Source organism: Pagrus pagrus, assembly GCF_965226575.1.
Source record: "Pagrus pagrus genome assembly, chromosome: 23".
Classification (NCBI taxonomy): Eukaryota; Metazoa; Chordata; class Actinopteri; order Spariformes; family Sparidae; genus Pagrus; species Pagrus pagrus.
In genome coordinates, this window is record NC_140205.1 from 4,270,885 (window position 1) to 4,292,194 (window position 21,310).

The 21,310-nt window shown below is 40.9% G+C and overlaps 1 protein-coding gene across 3 annotated transcripts in view; it reads right to left on the reverse strand.

Annotated features, from left to right (window-relative positions):
- LOC311252359 (diacylglycerol kinase iota-like) overlaps positions 1–21,038 on the reverse strand; it is a 74,804-nt gene extending 53,766 nt beyond the window's left edge. For 2 of the 3 annotated variants that reach the window (XM_084345441.1, XM_084345440.1), the window contains exon 1: positions 20,598–21,037. In XM_084345441.1, coding sequence (XP_084201567.1) covers positions 20,598–20,821 — 224 coding nt within the window. In that variant the 5' untranslated portion in view covers positions 20,822–21,037. Of the gene's footprint in view, positions 1–20,597 lie in introns of all 3 variants that reach the window. The other variant, XM_084345442.1, reaches the window with a different exon arrangement.
- Positions 21,039–21,310: the final 272 nt, after the last annotated feature.

The window sequence follows — 21,310 nt, forward strand, 5'->3', positions numbered from 1 at the left end:
AGAGCTACTGCCAATTTGAGTATACAGTACATTATTTTTGTCACTATTTCCTCAAAGTCTGCTCAGAATGAGATATGGAATTAGTACGCACATCACGTCTTCCTTTCTCTCAATTCTGTTCACTCCCAATCTGCCTTCCCGGCATGACAGGACAAAAACAAAAAGGTACAAATCTATCTATCGATATTTCTGAAGGACTTCAGACCACACATGCAGATCTGATGCTGTCCTTCACTTGAGAAGGTGAAGGTTTGCTGTGTTTGCCTGAGAGAGCGTGCCTGCCCTTCACTTCACTTCTACACTGGCCTACATTACTTCTCCTCTGGGGGTGGACGAGGAGGAGAGAGAGAAGAGAAGAGAAGAGAAGAGAAGAGAAGAGAAGAGAAGAGAAGAGAAGAGAAAAGAGAGGAGGGGAAGTCAGATTAGAGAGAAAGGAAGGAGAAAGAGAGTGTGAAAAAGAGAGGACAAGAGGAGAGAGAGGAAGAGGGATAACTGTGAGAAATGAGAGGGAGGGAGTGAAGGAGAGAGCATCTGTAGGCGGTCTTGGCTTTGCCCAAAGGCCTTGGCTTCTCTCCTCATCCTCCTCCTCATCATCATCATCATCTCTCCTTCACACTTTCACTCTCTGCTGCTCTCTCTCCTTCCCCTTCCTCAACCTCTTCCTCATCTGCCTCCCTGCTCACATCTTTCTCACCATTTTTCTCTTCCTTTTTTTCGTCTTCGCTCACACTTTTGGGTCGAATTCAGATCAAATTATAATGTATGCAATTGAATTAAAGCCAACACTCTGAAGGAGGAAGGTGTTTTCATAAAAAAAAGGGAAGACTTGTGACTAATAAATAAAAAAACATACCGCATTGTGATGAAATTTGCCTTGATAATGACGATAAACTTTGAGTAAATGTGGTTCTTGCAACGTTTTAAAGTAGTTGTTTTTGTAGTAGTTGTAGTTTTAAAGAAAGTGATTAGAAAATTGTCGATAAAAAGGAAAAACTACTAAAAGTATCAAGATTAACATTATGCTCATTTTCAGGTTAATCATTTTATTTTTCATTATTACACGAAAAGGTGTTGCAGGTTGCAGCACTGTATTAGCCCTCTGTCTGGAGCGCTCTGTTTAGCTCCTGTCTCTTTAAGGCCCCTCCTCCTGAACACCCAGTCTGCGCTGATTGGTCAGCTGACACATGCCTGAGCCAGCACAACCAACAACAACAGAGCAGCTGTGCTAAATTCATTCTCATGTGCCAAACTAGCTGCTAGGAATAAAGTATGCAAATGTGTGACATGGTAATGTAGTGTGATGTCACAGAGTCACTGAATTAAAGGCGGGACTACTGACGAGGCGTTTCAGGAGCAGAGGTTTCTGTGGGAGAAGGGAAGAATTTAAATAGGAGACAGGAAGTAGGTCTACATGAAAACCACGGTTTGTTTTATAGCTCAAGACACAAACCTGTCGTCTATAAATCAACTTTATGTAGCACTAAATTCTTTTCAAACCTACGTTGTAGTAGAAAATGTAATGACTTGGGTGGTAAATGAAGCACCACATTTACACTTTACCACAACTACTACCTCTGACTCACCAGGCTCCATAGCTCAGGGGTTAGAGCACTGGTCTTGTAAACCAGGGGTCGCGAGTTCAAATCTCGCTGGGGCCTATAAATACTTTATTGAATCCATCCTACAAGGATCAATAATGGCACATCTTATCTTTGTTGGGGGTACAAAGTGCAGGACTGTGATTTCAGAGTCAAACTATCTATGTTAGGTTTACACTACAAGAGCATTCTGGTTAGGTATGGCCTGAGACCAAAGTCGGAGTTGACTCTTCAAGTACCCCTCCAGGCAAAGGTGTGTTTTTCTTCTTGTTCCTGCAGTACAATGCTGTTGTGCTGTTGTAAATTATCTCTGTGCTCACTGAAAAGGGTGATATGTGACATCACAAATAGTTTGAGAGCCAATCCGGGATTGGTGTTAATGATACTTTTTTTCTGCAAAAACATGTCAGACACACATTAGATATATTTTATGTATGCCTGAATATATGTGTGGAGGAGATCTTTAATAAACACATTGCATCTCAAGTGAATGTGGACTTACTTAGTGCTGCCAGTGCCTACACAAAGCCATAAAAAAGTTTAACAATGTTGTACAGATCCTGTTCTCACCACAAGCAAAGGCAGTATTACAAGACTGGATATTTTGGCAGAAAACCAAAGAACAAATTAATTGTTTAATACCTGCCAACACTCCCTCTTTTTCACACGCTAATGTTGGCAGGTATGGTATAAAAACATAATTTCTAGGTGACCCCAAAGCACTGCAGGATAAATATGGGGAGCCAAGGAGGATGACTAACAGTACTGGACAGCAAAAGAAAGTAAGAAGTATTTTTATTATATTTATAATACTTCTCTCGTCTTTGCTTTCGGCTGCTGTATAATTTTTACATCTTCAGGCCCCTTAAAATATTGAAATAACACAATTTGACTCTTTCAGTTGAACTGGCTAATGGACTCAAGTGGTTTCAAGCCAGACAAGATGGGAACCACCGGTATAAAACATGGCTGAGCATACCAGGAAGACAACCTGTATGAAATAAGAATGAATTAATAATACGGAAATAGCAATAGTAGTTAGTTGTAGTTGTACAGACAAGCTTGCTTTCAGGAATATCTAAATATCTTCAGACTTTACTTGTCTGCAGCTCTTAAAGAATATTATTCTAATATTCAAATAAACATAAAATATTTCTACATCTCTAAATTTCTCCTGTATTAGCTGATATTTTAGAGGCACACACTTGTGCTCCACTACCAGATTTTCTCTCTTTTTCTGTCTTTTTGTCCAGCAGAGTCAGCAAAGTATATTTTCCAGAACTCCCACTCAGAAAACCCACTCTGTTTCTATAAGTGGGAGAGAGAGAGAGTGAGAGTGAGAGAACTGCTTAGTGTCTGTGAGCGGGCTACTAACAGTTATAGTGGTGGAGTGTCAACTCAACATGAAACTGAAACAAACACGCACACACACACACACACACACACACACACACAGATACAAAGAGTGATTTCCATCTTAATGGTTTCGAAAAAGTAGGAGAAAAGACATAAATTATTAATGAGAACTAATAAAAACAAAAGCGTATTTTCCAAGAAAGGTTTCAGCCAATTTTCCAAAACAGTCCAGTCGACTAATGTGAATTTATTACTGCAGAAAAGACAAAGAGAGAGAAAGTGAGGGCCTCCAAAAATGTTAAAGCTCTGTAAACAATCCTGGCACATAGCAGACCCACAGGTAAGTTGTCCTTTCAAGAGGCAGATGATCTGAAACACGGCTTGTGATCTCATATTATCCATTTATAATGAGCCGTAGGGTGTACGTGGTACAACAACACAGGGATGTAATTGCCAGGTAATGTTCCAGTGGCAAGTTTGTCAGTGCCAGCCCCACGGGAGACATTAGTGCCTGAAAAAACATACTGCACTCTGTAAATGAGCCGTCAATAACAACACGCACACCCTCTACTTGATTTAATGTACTGCAAACTTGTGAGGAACAAGGAGAAGCTAAACACAAAAAACAAAATTAACACTTTTATCACACGCTCCATCATCCAGTGTTCACACCTCTTCAAACACCATGACAGGACACTGACTGGATTTCTCACTTGTGATTCATTTGAATACTGGTGCAAAGCATGTCTGGAAATATGGGTTGTTTGTTTGTTTGGTGAAACCGCTCAGACTTTAGATGATTTTTGAACACAAAAACACGAAGGTGAAGGTCAAGGTGTGTTCAGATTGAGTTTGATGCAAATTTTGGGCAGCCCTAATGCACACAATGTCGACTGGGAGACACAAGCTGATGCAAATAGATGTTAACAGATGCAAATTGAGAGTTATCTCTGGTTTATGACACTGCCTTATGGAAACAGGATCAGCAAGAACAGCGCTTGGAGAAAATCGAGAAACGGTTGGAGTTACTGTGACATTTTGAAATGAATAGTTACACACACTGACATACATCACACTAACTGGTTTCATTTCAAATTCGGAAACACAGCTTAAGATTGTTGAAACCTGCCAAAACTAGACGACACACAAACACACTATTTCCGTCGACAGACAGACAGTCAAGCAACAAGTTAGAAAAAAAATCAAACACGTTTAAAATTAGGGTTGACCCAAATGCCTCGAAGCTTTGAAGCTTCTACCGTTGCCATGGTAATCAACATCCAAAACGGTATTGAAAGCAAGGAGGTGTTGCATCGGCTCCACCGAAGAAGAGCCAAGAAGACTGACAAAGAGAAAGAGAAATGGAGCTCCTCTGTGGCGTTAAAGTGGTCTCAAACCTGCACACGACACCAGCGAGGGAGCATTTCTACTCCATTACGAGTACTGAGTTTTGCTGGATGTAAGCTGAACCCTCCATGTTAGCATCTGCTCAATATTCACTCACATTCTCGTTAACTTTGCTGAACTTTGGACGCAAGTCCGCTGAGCGGCAGGATGAAACAATCCCCGAAAACTCACGCTACAATATTTTCCACGATATTTAAAAAAAAGAAAAGAAAAAAGATTAACTGAAAAATCTCCTTTAATAATAAATGTGATGTGTACTGCATTTATTATTTGTATACGATTTGTGTTTACTTTTTCATTGAGGTACTTCTGCTTTCCTTCAATAGCAAAATAAAATTAGCCAGCCATGACATACGCATGTGTAAAAAGTAGCCATTGTATGGCCATGTACACTTGCAAAACAATACAGCAGCCAGTAGCAGTCACTCCCTCCCTCGGGTTGTGCAGCGGGACAAGAGACAATCTTACACTAAAAAGTGTCTCCGAAGAATAAGTGAGGAGGCCGGAGTGTTACTACAGTTCAAACTCGCCAAAAACAGAAATCCCTGTTTAAGAGTTACATAGTCAAGCTGCATTTTTTAATCGCAATATCATACTATTCAGTGTATCGCTACATCCCTATTATTTAGCCTTGACAGGCGAGCACAGATGGGGGTCAAATCCCAAGCGAGTCCTCCAAAACGAGTAAGCGATGAGCAGTCACACGCCGTTTTCCGCTCACCGATATTGTTTTGTGTGAACGTATCACATATACATGCCTGGTTTTTATATGTGCAGGTTTTGAGACTGAATAAATACCATAGAGGAGCTATGCCTCTTCAAAAAAACTGAAAAAACCTAAAGCACTCGAATACTGATTCGGTCACCGATTACCATGGCGACGACCGGAGCTCAGAGGCACTGGGGGTCAGCCCTGGATAATACAGTATGTATATTCTACTCTACAATCAGTTAAGACATGTCATGAACCGCAGCCAGAACACAGGAGTGATACTACCCTCTCCTCCTCACCCATGCTCTCTTTCTCTCCCTCACATCTTCCTCTGACACCTACATAATTACAGTCTGTCAGTGTGTGTGTGTGCATGTGTGTGTGAGAGTGAGCATGTAATGTGGGGGAGGCATCAGAGTCACGCTGTGCATCTGGATCTGACCTTTACTGCTTAGAATAGACACACACACACACAGAGAAAAGACTGCAGAGAAAACGAAGAGCAGATAAAGATGGAGAAAGGGTGAACTGATAAAAAGAAGAGGATAGAAAAGAGACAGAAAGAGACAAACAGAGATGGTTTGGGACATGACAGGTGCAAATACAGAGAGAATAGAAGTAAAACTGGGAACAAAAAGCGAATAATTACTAATACTTGTAAAAAAAATCTTAAATCTTTCCTTTAAAACAAAGTGAGCGAGTGATGAAACGAGGTGACCGTGCTGTCTCTCTAACATCAGGCTACAGCTGCCTAGTAAAATTAATTATTTACTAATGACTCTCATCTGACCTGAGCAATTAGTGCACACACACACACACACACACACACACACACAAACACAGAAAGAGAGAGCGAGATAAAGATGCTGTCTCACTAATTATAGCGTGTCTCTGCAGCTGAGGTCTGCCAGGTCGTGTGTGTTTTAGTGTGTGTGTTTTAATGTGTGTGTGGGCGAGCCAGTGTGTGAGTGAGTGTGAGTGCATCAGTTTGAGTCAGGGACAAAATGCAAAACAGCAAAAGAAACTCTTAACTGAGGAGGAGGATAAGGAGAAAAACTTAAAAAACTGAGATATGTTTATGTACAGAGCGGCATTTTAATGTGTGTGTTTATGTGTTTATGTGCGTGTGTGTGTGTGTTTGCGTTTGAGCGTGGACTCATCTAACTGAGCGCTGAGAGATGATCAGCGCTCGGTAATCCTACCTGCATAGACACACACAAACACACACACAACAGACACACACAGACACAAAAGAGACACTTCCAAAAGGCCGGGGTTAATCCCTGCAGCACATACATGTTCGCAATAATGGTGGCGTACATGTGTGTGCATATTAATAGGAATCTATAAATAGGGAGGGATGCAGATGTACTGTACTGTTTCAACTGAAAGATAGAACATTTCAGTGCGATCTAAAACCCAAATCTCTTGTCTCTGTGATGTGGAGCTGACGGAGCAGCTGGCTGCGAGCTTCACCAAATTAGTCAACCATTTGGCATCAGAGCTACAGATCTCTCTCATCCATCAAAAGTGCATTTAAAATATGATTACACTGGACAATACAGTGATGGGGATTAATCAAATAAATAATAACCCTTTGTGTCAGTCTCTTAGCTGAGGAATCCATCTGGCAGAAGAAGAGCTCATAATAAGAAGTCCGAGAGTGAAAAACAGGTGGAAATCGTGAGGTAGATCATGGTAGGTAATTAAATTGTGAAGGCATGTGAATTGATGTTATTTCCTACTGTTACCTAGATACTGAATAAAAAGAAAATCTCCTCTGCACTTAAGAAAAAAAAAAGGTGTTTCATGTTTGAAGGAACTACTCCAGGATTCGTGACGCTGACAGAAAGTGAAAAAAAGCTTCAATATCTCTCAGGGGAAGATGAAAATATAGCAAAATAGAAGCAATATTTGTCCCTTCACAGTAAAGTTTAATGAGGCAGAAGAAATAGTTTTAAGGATAAGTCCAACTGATTTTGGTGAATAAAATTCAGCCATTTTCTTTTCACCCTCATGTTGCAGCATTCTCCTAAATAACTTAAGATCTCAAAAGAAGATTCCCAATTAATTTAAAGACATGCGTTGAGATTGTGCGTCCACACAATGCGTGTAACTTAGCAGCTGCAGATCTCGGCTTTAAAATGGACATTTTATGTTTTTATTGGTTGTTGTTTACATTTTAAAACAAGTCCTCACCTACTTCAGTTGTGTAGGAGAAGATAATGACTTAATTTTTGGGTGAACGCATCCTTTAAACTTACACTGAGTATTTAACATTTTTGTGCAAAGGTATGGCAAAGGCAATTTAGTGTATTGTGCATAAAAAACATGCTAGATTAGGGCTGCAACTCATGATTAATGTCAGTCAATTAACCTGCTGAATATTTTCCAGAATCCAAATATATTCAATTTACTGTCATATACGATTGAGAAAAGCAGCAAGTCCCCACGAAGGACAAGCAATGATTTTTCTGATATCATACTTTGCTTTTACTTCTTACTCTAAGTGCTGTATCATAGACAACTGGACGTGTTTCAGTTCTAACTAACTGGAGGGGAGTTGCAGGCTTTTAAACTCTGTCTCGCCTCCAGTTAGTTATAACTGAAGAAGCCTCTTACATGAGAGGTGAAACGTCTTCAAGAAACTGAAACGCATCCAGTTGCCTACGATTCAGCACTTAGAAATAACTGTGACCTGGATGACTGAGAACCTTCATCAGCGTTTTATTTCTTATGTTTCCCCTCTGCATATTCTGCAACACAAATGTATGTAAATGCGATGCCATTAAACCGAGCTGGACCTGATATGAGAGTGAGACAGAGAGAAAGCAAAGTGTTAGAGTTTCAGCAGCAGTGATGGAGTCAGTGACACCTCAGCAGTCAGCTCCACAGGTTCATTATCGGCTCGAACGAGACAGATGGGCCTGTTGGAAGAGAGCGAGGAGGTGCTACTGTTCAAGTACAAACCAGGAAAACACGACTGCTGCTCTCTCTGGAGGAGAGTGCTGTGGTGTGTTTTAAAGCACAGTCAGAGTGGTAGGGTATCCTTTTCCATTTTCTTTTATAGGCTCGATCTGCGCTCTGTTTAGCTCTCTTATTACAATCCACCTGTGTGTCCTTCCCCTGTCTGCTTGTATTAATGTATGCCATTATTTCTCTACTGTAAATACTGTAAATGTACATTAGTATACAAGAACAAGAGCAGGCTAAAGGCTCAAAGAAACACCATCCATCCACACATCCGTCCATCCGTTAATCTAATCTAGGCTAATTAAGGCAGTCCAGACGTCCCTCTCCCCAGGGGTCTCTCCTACTAGTTGGATGTACCCGGAAAACCTCCTAAGCAAGGTGCCCAGAAAGGATCCAATTTAGATGACCAAACCACCTGAACTGCCACCCTGTGACATGAAGGAGCCCCCACTCCGAGCTTAAATCACTGCAATAGCTTCTCAAAGTCCTGTTTCTTTATCTTTTGTATAGCCAATTCTCAGTGTACTTGTGATTCTCCCTATCCACCTAGATATGTACAAGACTCGCAACAACCTTCAACCAACTATAAAAAGAGATTAAAAGAGATTATTACTGTAGCTAACCCGTCGCCCACACAACCAGCCAGGCAACTGTTCACACTGCCAGGAGGCACACGAACCAGAGACTGAGACTGTATTTAATTGACATCAATGCCATTATAAATTCTGCTTCATGATCAGATTCATTATCAATTCTCAAACTGATTCCTGATCAATGTTCTGTGTGGAAAAGAGTAGGCCCACATAGCTTTTCAGCATCAATGCAATTCAAGCTGTAGCAACAATCTGTCTGTCGTCATCTAAAACGGAGGGAAGAAGAAAATATTTGTACAGCATTAGTTTTCATTCGGGTTTTCTTTGGCTCTATTCCAAACTAGTATTACCGGGCGCAACATCCTGTATTTTAGTCTTATTCACAAACATTATTTCCTGGATATGATGTCAAGACGTCGATGTAACATCAACTTTCAGGAAAAGTCTGTTCTTCAGCAGCCACATTATTAATCATTTTGAGTAGTTTTACCCACTTTCTACATGCGTGACAAGCATAAATATACATGTGAAGCTCATTTAGATTAAGTAAAACTGCCAAAAAAAGACCCCCAGCTAGCAGACTATCTCACTAACAGAAGGAAATCCAGTCCATTCACTCAATCAGTCAATCATTCAGTCAGCTCCATCCACATCATTTACATACAGTTGGTGTGCAGATGTGTCAAGCTTTGGTTGTTCTCAGTGATGAATGTTAACAATGTTAACACACAAAAATCAAATCAGTAACACCTTTCAAAACAGCTCCACAGATCAAAGCAAGACCTTCACTGTTACTGTCAGCTTCTCTTAAGTCATGTTTTATACAGCAGCAAGTCAGTGTCAATCATAAACATTACAACCCAGCAGGTACAGAACGAATGTGCTGTCTCATTTTCTTGTTATGGTTTCATCAGGGTTTAGTGAAGGAGAATTCACTTGCAGCTTATGAATGAATACAGAACTGTAACTGTTGACTCATGAGTCTAAAATTATCACAATAAAGCACTTTATGAACACTCCTTGTGTCTTTTTCAGTCGGTAGAAAACCTCTAAAATGAGTGTGTGCACTGCAGAAGGTTCAACACATGCCGCTGTGTTGAACCTTGACAAAATTTACAACTCATCCCTGCTCTGTGCCTCTTTCCTTTACATCAGAGGAATGTTAACACACACTTAGGGTATATAAAGTGACAGGGGAGAGTGTGTTCTGCCTTCTACCCTAAATCAAGACAGGTCTTTGTTAATTTCGCTGCCATGCTGTTGTCTTTTTGCTCATCATCCTGTTTCATCAGGTAATTTCTGAAGACATAGAGGAGATGTTCTTTTGAAGTGGCTCCTGACAGGTCAGAAAAAGTTCATGTAGACAGTGATCACACTGAGAGGACCTTTAACAATAAGTCTTACTAATGTGAAACATGTCAAGTGTCTGATGGAGAAGGAAGTAATTGACTAATCTCCAAGACGTCATGGTTTCTCTTCACTTCTCTTTTCTCGTCTGTTTCGCCTTTTGCCCTCTTTTTTTTTCATTTGCAAGCAGGAAAAGCCTCTTACAGCCAGCCAGACGACTAATAAGGAGCGGTTCCTGTCAGCCAATCCCCCATAATACCTCAGCACAGTGCATTATGGGCAAAATAACCCCCCAACACACACACATACACACATGCTCACACTCTCAAACACTCCTAAAAAAGGCCAGGAAAGGAGAGAGAGCGAGAGAGAGCTCAGAAATCTCACTACGGTTCCTAAAACAGACATCATCATTCCTCTTCTTCTGAGCAGAAAATGAGTGATATGAATAAGTATACACAAACACACCACCAGCCAACTGGAACAGTGTTATGCAGAGACAGCGGAGGGGGATGTACTGACATCTCTGTCTGTCTATATGTGTGTGCAAAGAGAGATAGAGGAGCGAGGGTGTTAGTGTGTCCAAGTGGCAGAGACACTCACCACATCATGATGAACACACGCTTACACTCACACTAACATACACGCGCACATTATTCAACATGTTTGACTGAGGCAGGAAGAGATACACCGACTCCCACCAGTATCACAGCATCCGTCCTGTAGGAAATGTTTATGTTTGGTTTGTCCTCACCTTCAACCTGAGAGTCACTCTGTCATCATGTATAGAACATGTTTGAAAAGACATATATTGATTTTATATAATTAAAGTTTCATTTTACTGTCACAGAGGAGGAAAGAAACCAGAAAATATTCACATTTAAGAAGCTGGAATCACTGAATTTTGACTTTTAAAAGAAGAATTTACTCAAAACGATTAATCGATTACCAAAATAGCTGACAACTAGCCGATTAATCATTGCAGCTCTACGTAACAGTAGTCACAGAAGATGAACTAGCGATAACTGGCATTAACAAGACCGTTGATAAAAAGCCAACTGCAGCCTAAAATAGCAGCACTTGACTATGTCTCTTGAATTATCCATACATCCACACAGCTCATCTCTCCTCCTCCTAATTCTCCTCCTCCTAATGGGAAAAGAGTATCATAAATATGCATGTATATCTGTTCATCCATTCGGAGGATGAGAGAGGGAAATTGTGTCAGTAAGCCTTGTATTTCATCAACAATCGGTGCTCTGATCGTCTGCTTAAAAAATTCATGAGTGTCTTTAATCTGCCTGGACTCTGAGCCAAGCGTTCCACTGAATTTAACACAAACTGCGCTCCAAAAACGACTCATACAACGTTTGTATTAAACATAAGAGAGCAGCTCTTTCTCCTACTGAGCATACAGGTGTATTCAGGTGAAGCTCTCATCTCTCATTGGTTTTATTGATTAAATCCACTTTAGCTCTGACGGGAAAAGGAAAAAACAGACAACCACAAGGTAAAGAGCTCTTTGTGCTAGTTCATAACAAGTATTTCATTCTGTAGTTCTTACAAAGGGATTGAATTATTCAATCAGTCACAGACTACATAAAAGGAGCGTAGCAAGATGAAGCATCAGGGGATTAGTATTATTCCAATTCATTCTAAAAGTGTGACATGTGTGCACCAAATTTCATGACAATCTATTCAGTAGTTGTGAAGCGATTTCACTCAAAACTGCAAATGTGAACCTCATGGTGTCAAAGGATCACCAGAATCACTGTATATATATACAATATATAAGAACAGCTAAAATTCGTTTGGACATTCTGCAGCCGTTTCTCTGTTGACAAAACCAAGTATTTTTAGCGAGACGTTACAAGATTTTGCAGACGTTTTTCTGGTGACAAAACTGGGTATTTTTAGCGAGATGATGGGAAATTTTGCAGCCATTTTTCTAGCAACAAAACCATGTATTTTTAATGAGACATCCGCACATTTTGCAGCCATTTTTATGGTTAAAAACCAGGTATTTTTAGCCAGACATCAGGACATTTTGGGCCATTTTTTCTAGCGTCAAAACTGGGTATTTCTGGCGAGATGCCAAGATATTATGCAGTTGTTTCCTGGTGACAAAACCAGGCATTTTTAGCAAGACCTTACTGACATTTTGTAGCAGTTATCCTGGCAATAAAACCGGGTATTTTTTGCAAGTTGTAGGGAAATTTTGCAGCTAGCTTTCTGGTGACAAAACCGGGCTTTCTTAGCGAGATGTTGGGACATTTTGCAGCCATTTTTCATTGCGACCAAAAACAAGTATTTTTAACGAGACATTGGAACATATTGCAGCAATTTTTCTGCCGACAAAACCAGGCATTTTGAGCAAGACCTCTGGCCTTTTTAGATTCATTTTTCTGGCGACAAAACCAGGGATTTTAACCGAAACCATGATCTTTTGCAAAAACCCTAGCCAAGTTGTCTTTGTGCCAAAACCTAACCGCACCTTAACCACAGCATTGTCCCCCCCGCTTTCCTGTCTCTCTTCAGCTGCTTTATCTAACAACAAAGGCAAAAGAAAACTTAAAAATATTTCATAGCAATTTATCCAACAACTGCTTAGATTTCAGTCTATAACAAATTTGGTGGACAGCACCAATAGTGTGGCTAAAAATAGAAAAGCCAAGTTAGTGAACCGAATATTAATGACCTATGCACCACGGTACCGTTTGAACATGTTGCATGACAGATGTGACTGTGAAATTTCAATGTCGACCTCTGGTTACACTGCACCCTCATCCTTTTTTCCCCTATCAGTGACTTCTTCAAAAGATAAAGTGCATAACTCTCCACACTTGTCAAAATCTGATTCATACCAGACACTTCAAAGAAAAACCTGATACATCTTTTCTTTGTACCAAGAGATTAAAAAGATTATATGTGAGTACTCCCTGCTGTTCCATAATTCAAACTGTAACTGTTCTGAACCAGTAAATATGTTGAATGCTGTCCCCTGTTGTGTATAATGATTATTTTCTTCTGTTTTGGCCTTTCAAAGTTAATTTCCCAGGGGAAAAGCCAATGCTGTTGTGCTGCACTGTGACATATTGCTCGATTACTGTAAGCAGCATGGCATTACAGAGGTTTCTAAATCTGAAACATCTCGTTCTTTCAGGCTGTTGACCCGTGTTTACTGTTTATATAAAAGAACTTAGGACTCGTATCACAAGGTTAAAAATTCATGATGCCTTTAAGTGCTCGAGGTAAGTAAGCCTATGAAATCTGATACAGTCTTTACTACTCAAATATTCCCCTTGGCCATAAACGTAGAAGTGCAAGGGTACATTAGAAAAAGGGGAAAAGAAAGAAAAATGTACATTTAACCAAAATGGTGTGGGTGGAGTAGAAGCGGGCCCAGTTAACTAAACAAGCTGAAAGCTAGCATGCTAGCTAAGGCTAACAAGCTATCTGTGTTCACACATAAAGATTAGCGAAACAAACACACTGCGCTCTCTCGACTCTCGGTGTTTATTCCTCCAGAAGCTCTGGGCTCTACCATCTCCTCCAGAGCTCGCCAGCCGTAAGCATGTTTATTTCTGCAATGAAGTTGGGAGTTTGGAGCCAGCCTTAGTGGCCATTCGATGAACTGCAGTTTTTGGTACTTCCACTTGGGTTTATTTTCAGCCGCTATTTGAACACACCATTACCTTGAACAACATTTGAGATTTTTCTGGGTTTGAACATTGTAAACACTCAACAAGATATATAAAAGAAGATCAAGTCATTTTTTAGGCATTTTAATGCAGATATGTGTTTTTAAAAGGAGGTAGACTTGAGAAATCTTTTCTGGCAGATTGGTGAGCTTTTCATCTTCAGTGCTCAGCCTCAATAAGCAGCAGCTGTGGCTTTAATTGTTAAAAATATATCAGGGACCTTAAATGCCTCCTTCTAACGCCGGGAGACAGTCTTTGAAGTCATACAAGTTATCAGGCTGGTTTTATTTTTAGACTGAGTTCACTTTTTTATTGCCACACCTCGTGTATCAGTTCTCCATTGGGCATTACAGTAATCGTCTTATAATCGGTGTCAATCTGTCACTATTGCCTTGTCATCATTTTTTACTTCCTCTTCGTCTCCTCCTCCTCGTGACACAACTTTGACTTTGTCTGGAACATTTCTCCCCTTTCATGCCTCCCTCTGTCCCCCCTCTCCCCCCTGTGTTTTGTTCCTAATTGAATGCTGAAAAGAGAGTTTTATATTCTGGCAGCATCAAATGATGAAAGGCCTTTGATCACTGTTTACCCCTGCAGGTGGTGCACAGCGGTAGCAACATGAGATACATCTATATCTTTTTATGTTGTTCCCTCTCTTCTTGTTTTTCATGCGACTCTGCAGTCTCTCTTCCCTGTCCCTGCTGTATATTGTCTCATGGCCTACGAAGACATGAAACACAAAGTATATTGGACTGTGGTATGACAAGCACTTATTGTGATCTGTTGTTTGTGAAGTGGGCTGTAAATAGTGGAGGGATAATGTTACAACATCCTGTCCTGTGGCAGTTTGTTTCTGCACCATTTCCCACGAAGGCGGTGGTGAAATCTGCTCACATGATCAGCTGTGTGATGAAACAAAGAGTTTGTTTCTTTGTATTTTCTCCCTCTTTGGCAAAGGTGCATTTTTACCAGCAGAGTCAGGGTCGGGGGGCACGACTTAGTTTGCCAGGTGGAGGCTCCAGTAGAGGTTCAGGTAGTCATTAAAGTCTGAATGTTGACTGTGAGTATATTTCACGGGATCAAAGAAAAAGCCAGTTGTGTTGTTTGACAGCGGGACAAATCAATCTTTGTGCAGACAAACAGAAAACCAACAATAGGAAACAGCAGCTCGCCACACCTTAAAGTGGATCCAGGTTCTACCAGCCTGGTTGGGGAAATCACAGAAGCCATTAAAGTGCCCGTATTTATTATTCAGCAACAGCGTGCAGTCTTACAATAACAACCAGAGGCAGAGCTCAGCTGAAGGCTTCTGTTTTCACTTCATTATATTTCAAGCTTTCCCCGGTTTTGTACTAGCTTTAAGGCTGGGCCATAATTTAATATTATTCTACTTTTTATGTGATTACATGGTCACGCAATGTTACCATTAAACACAAGTCTGCTGTCAAAGATTCTGGTAAATATCCAAAACTGCCATAAATCGGTCCTCATTATTGATTTGCAAATTGAGCTGAAATGATGGATCAATTAACCAATCAGCTAATTGACTTCGGCTGCATGTCCAACTGTTAATTCTGGTGCTGTTCTTTGTCACATATAACATTTAAGTGAATATTTGGAGACAATCTGAAGGCTTCACATTGGGCACAAGCAATCACTTGGTTAAAAAAAATACTCCATAACAAAATGCAGTTGCAGTCCTTGCCCATTATTGCCCAACACACCCAGAGACATTAAAATATAGTTACCACACAGTATAAACATTATGGCAAAATCCAATATATGTTTCACCATATCTAACTAATAACAGCCGAGCTGCAGCACTAAGTGGCACTGAATATTTCATATGTTTATCTCATTACAGCCATCTGTCAATTGTGACATTAGTAATAAAGCATTCCAGTAAGGCTGCAAACATTACAGACATCGAGATATTGGATTTACGTGCATTAAAACTTCTGGGTGGACTGTTCGATTGTGATTTCAGGGTATAAAGGCTGTGACGTATACAGGACCTCTAGTCTTTTATGAGCTCCAGCCTGCAGGTGACTAACTATCTTGACAGCTGGATGGTCCAAAAAACATTCAAATGAACTGCCGACCACCTGACTGTCACAGATAGGCAGGAAGTGCCGGGAAAAACAACTTCCTGACTCACTTACAGATTGAGTGACCAGCTGGTTGACTGACTGGCTAATTGAAGTAATGTCTTACAGACTAACTGGCATGCTGACTAACTGGCTAGTGTCATACACACACACACACACACACACAAAGCAACTGTCTTTCTGACGAAGGGAAGACGGTCATGCAGGCAGACAGCTAAGAATAGATAAAAGGAGGGACAGTTGGAAAGCACACACACTCACAAAGTGTGACGAATGTCTGGCAGATAAGTTACACGTGCCTTACGCTGCCATAAACACGTTATACCACAACGCAGCGCACAAAAGCACACACACACACTGGCTTTGATGTCCGACGGCATCATTTCTCAGCTCTTTCATATTGCCACATATGGTAATTCTCTTCTTGGCACTGGCCACTTCAAAGCTATGTAAACTACCTTCTTACAAATCATCTCTCCTGACCGGCTAATGCCATTCCCTCCACATGGCTGAGTCCATGAAGAGGAAAATTCGCAGATTATACATAGCTTTATCCAACGAGGTCAAAGGTCAGAACAACACCAAGACATGTAACTGACACTCCTGTGTGTCCCTGTGATTGTTTTCTATGGTAGAGAGGTGCTAGAAAATGACACAGAGAGATTTTCTGGCATGATTAAAGGTACCAGACTGCATTCATCCTCACATACAATTAACAGACTGCGGAGGATTAAAAATACAGTAAAGACAAATCTCCATTGTAGTCCAGAATACAGTCGGTTCTCTCATGAGTGTTTTGGTAAATTCACCATAGACGCACACCACGATCCACTGTTGTGGATAATAACAAACAACGGTTGCAGTTACACGAGCCAAATGTTCTTTCCAAATGAAATTAATCCAACTGGGGACTCCACTGAAGCCGTTTACAGTACACGAGCACTGACTAAAATGACTGGAAGAGGCTGCAGAGCACAGGGTGACAAGGGTGGAAAATATTCTCCCAATCTTGCCCTCTCACTATATTTTTCTTCTTATCCAAAGAGCAGATTTCCTGCCATAATGATCCTGTCACTGTTACTCCCCATCCCATTTCAATCAAATATATATATAGAGATAAATATGGAAAGCAGCATTTATTTTGAAATCAACTTCACCACTTGCTCCGATCCAACTCGATTGTGTCGATAAGACCCAATCCTTGTTACATTGCACCGTAGTATTTAATTAGGGTATTAAATGAGATAAATTAGTTAATTACAAAGAAAATGATTCAATTTCAGTACCAATTCTGGGTCCATGTGGGCTGTAGTGATACTGCATTTTGGTTTGTATTTTAACTCCATTAGCTTAGGCTACAACAAACTTTTAGAAAGCTGTTTTGACAGAACTCATCTTTATGACATATTTTATTATATAGTAAACACGTCAGAAAGTCAGATACAGGTTATAACTCGATTTCAACTGAATAGTTACTGTGTTGCTTTTAGCAGCATTAAAGAGAGACAGTTAACTGGCCCGTCTGTTTGTATAACACAGGACGAAGACAGCGCTGAGATGACTCAGCAGGTGTTGTTTATAGGATATGAAAGCATCAACAATGCATTTTTTTTCCAAAATGTGATGCAAACACTTTAAAATAACATCATGAAACTAGAATTACTGCCTCGTGGTTGTATGCCTCCAACCTCCAGTCAAGGTGCTGTTCCTGAGCTATAGCGTTGAATAATGACATAAACATTTTATCACAGTAAAGTTGACTTTTGTCCTTTTTGAGATAAAATGTCATCACTTTTACTGACTGACTTTTGTGCCAAATTTGAAGAAATTCCCTCCATGTGTTTCTGAGATATCGTGGACAATATAAAATGTGTTAATTAAGCTTCAGGTTTTTCCTGTGTGTTCGGTCTTTATGCTAAGCTAAGCTAAATAGTTGCTGGCTGTAGCTTCTCCTCATCTAACTCTCTGCAATAAAGCAAATATAAGTGCATTTTCAAAAATGTTGAACTATTCCTTTGAGGACAGGAAACATGAGTAACATGGGATGCACAACAGTTATCTGGAGGTGTGGTTTGCTGCTCGCTTGCACACATTCATACAGGTGCAGCTGTAACAAGTCAGCTGTAACCTGACACAGAGCACCTTCAGATGCATCAGATGATGACCAAAACAAGAATCTCAAATAACTATTGATTCACACACACACAGTGGCCATCATATAGGCAGAACTAAGTCCATATGTCCAAAGTATGGCTAACAATGTCCCCACATTTCAAATATGACCAACATTCACTGATTTCAGTCAGTGTTTGCCACAATAAACTAGGAGATTTGAGTGTATCTGCATCCGAAGAGTGATCAGCGCACCTCTGAACATCAAATGTCCTCCAGAGTACATGAATTAGAGAAGGGTTTTGACATGCACACTGTCCCAAATTCACCCCTTCATCATTTTACCACAGTTTTTTTTTGTTTTGTTTTGTTTTTTTGTGACTGAGGCAACAGATTTATCAGCTTTATCAGAACAAACTACTGCTGTAGTTATAAAATCAGAGAGGCCAGCTGTGGCACTCCCCTGAAGAACAATCTCCTGGAAACCTCACTTAACCAGAAATGGTTTCCCCGGGGAAAACACCCAGAGGAAGAAAGCTTCTGTAAATGATGATACAATAAAAGTGAAGGAGTGGTGTGTCTTCCCTGGGTAATGCATTTTGCTTACAGTCAATGTTACTCAACTGAGTGTTTACAGACTAAAGGTCTTCAAAAAGTGGAAAACAATCAACAGGACAGATCATCATCTATCAGATGAATTGTAATAGGATTATACGACACCATCCCTTTATCAAATCAGATGAATTTCCTCCCGAATGGCCAGTTTATTGTGTTTTAATGTGTTTGCGTGACGCATTTATAATCTAATTGGGATGTTACTTACTGCTGGAATAAAAGCTAATATGAACCTTGTTTGACTTTTAATATAATTTATTGAATACAGCAGCACAGTCACCAGGATAAAATGTTGCCAGTTAACATTTTTGCAAACCACTGATTTGAGTCATATCATGTTCACATTACATATTTATGACCTGGCTTTCATGTCTGGAGGTGAAGAAGGCCGCCAGTGACCGCAGTTCATATCTTTGACAAGGGACCAGTGTTGTATTGTAAGTGGGAAACCAGTGGATATTTGTAAGGACACCATGGGACAATCTCCAGATGTTTTTAACAAGACTTTTTACACAATTTACAGCCGTATTTTTGGCAAGGCAAACCAGATATTATTGATGAGAAGTCAGGACATCTTTAGCCATGTTTGGGACAACAAAGCTGGGTGTTTATGACGAGATGTTGAGACATCTCCAGCTGTGTTTGTGGTAACAAAACTGGGTTTTTATGACGAGAAATTGGGACATCTACAAACAACAGTTTGTGGCAAGAGGAAAAGGATGTTGGACAAGAAGTCAGGACGTCTCCGGCCATGTTTGTGGTGACAAGACGGAGTGGTTTAACAAGACCTCACGACAATTTCAAGCTTGTGTTTGTGACAACAAAAGACAGATATTTTTGATGTTATATATATATCATATTTCATGTTGGTGGCAACAAAATTAGGTGTTTCATATGAGAAGTTGGGACATCTCTGCCCATGACTGTGACAAGTCAGGACATCTCCAGATCATAAACACAGAGTTGTTGCAACCAAAAAATAGGAAACTGAACCTGAAGAAGTTGCAGCATAAAGAAATGTCAAGTTTCAACATATCCATGGTTTACAGAAGGTACATTGCCAACATGTATTTTGGCGTCTGGGTTGAACATGAGTCTGAAATACAGCCATAAACTGTGACAGAAAGACACATGACTTTATCACCATGCTACAGTTTAAATTAGTCCTAAAACAACAAATGCTCGCTTGCTGCCTCGACGCTGAGGATTTAGCTCGTTAGCTTGATTCGATTCTGGGTACTAACTTTTACGTTTGCTTTGTCACAGTGCCCCGAATCAGACACAAACACGCTAAAATGATTGATTTGACCTCCATTTCCAGTAAAGGTTGACACACACACACACACACACACACACAGCACAAACAGAGACAAAATTGACAGACACTTACATAGATGGATGCCACACATTCCTGACAGTGACATTTGACAACCAAAAAACTGCTGTGTGACTGTGTGAGAGTGTGTGTGTGTGTGTGTTGTGTTTGGTCTCTGGCCAGTTTTCACTATCAACAGCAGCTGCCAGTCGCACCAGGGTGTCAGGCTGCTGCTGGCATTCACACACACACACACACACACACACACACACACACACACACACACAGCCTCAAAATCAATACTGTTTCTCCCCCTAACCCCCTTCACATGCTCCAACACCACAGGCAGATACACACACACAGACACACACACGCACAGATTGTTGATGTACATGATAAACTGCTTTGATCCAGCAGTGACATGAGTTAAACTGCTGCTGCTCATGTGTGTGTATCAACGCTATGTCGAGGCTGTTAACAGCATAATGGTGACCATAACGTGGCTAGCCTGGACAAGGCTACCACAGCATGATGTGTATTTTGAGAATTTGGCTTTCAAATGAGCAAAATAGACTCTAATGTAATCCCTCACTCTCTGCTGTGTTTGTGGTTGTAAGCTCTTGCTAGCTAACATTTAATTCTTACAACAGCATTAGCTTGAAATATGGAAAATGTACATGAATACAGTGGCAGACAAGCACCAACACATCCTCCTCTGACCAGTATCCTGTCCCAGCATCCTCCCAGCTCCCCCACTCACCGATACGAGGTCTGTTTTCTGAACGCCAGTCCTCTTAATTTCTCCTCCAGCGTCTCTTGCTCCATGTCGGGCAGACTGCTGAACGTATCGCTGCAGCAGCCCACGGCAGCCTCCTCCGAGCCGGCTCCGGACTCCGAGTCTCCCCCGTCCGCTCCCAGAGAGGCCAGGCGCCCGCTGAAGCCCCCCGTCGCTGGGCTGGTTCGGTCTTTCGTTTGGGGGTCCATGCTGGTCAGTCCACGCTATCCGCGCTGGACCCCCCTCTCTCCCGGCTTGTGAGGGGGCACAAGACGCCGGTGGTGGAGAGGAGAGTGGGGGTAAATAACGGGACGCTAACGCTGTCAGCGGCTCGACCGTCGGGATTTCTGACCGTTGACTGCCTTTATATACTGCAGCCAGGTACGGCAGCACGCGCAGCCGCCTGGACAACAGACCGAACTGCACTCACGAGCCCTTAATGACCAACGGCAAGCGAGTACGTCAAGCTGCCGACGTCAGCCAGGAAGTGGAGCGTGTCAGCCTTCACAATAAAAGCTAGACATTTAATTATTTAATTCTTTGTTTTTGAAAATGACAATGTACATTAATCAAGAATTAAATTAATGTGCCCCAAAATGTGTTACAGTTACAGTTTTATATGAGAAGTCAGGACATCTACAGCCATGTTTGTGAGACAAAATCAGGTATTTTTAACAAGACCTCGGGTCAATTTTCAA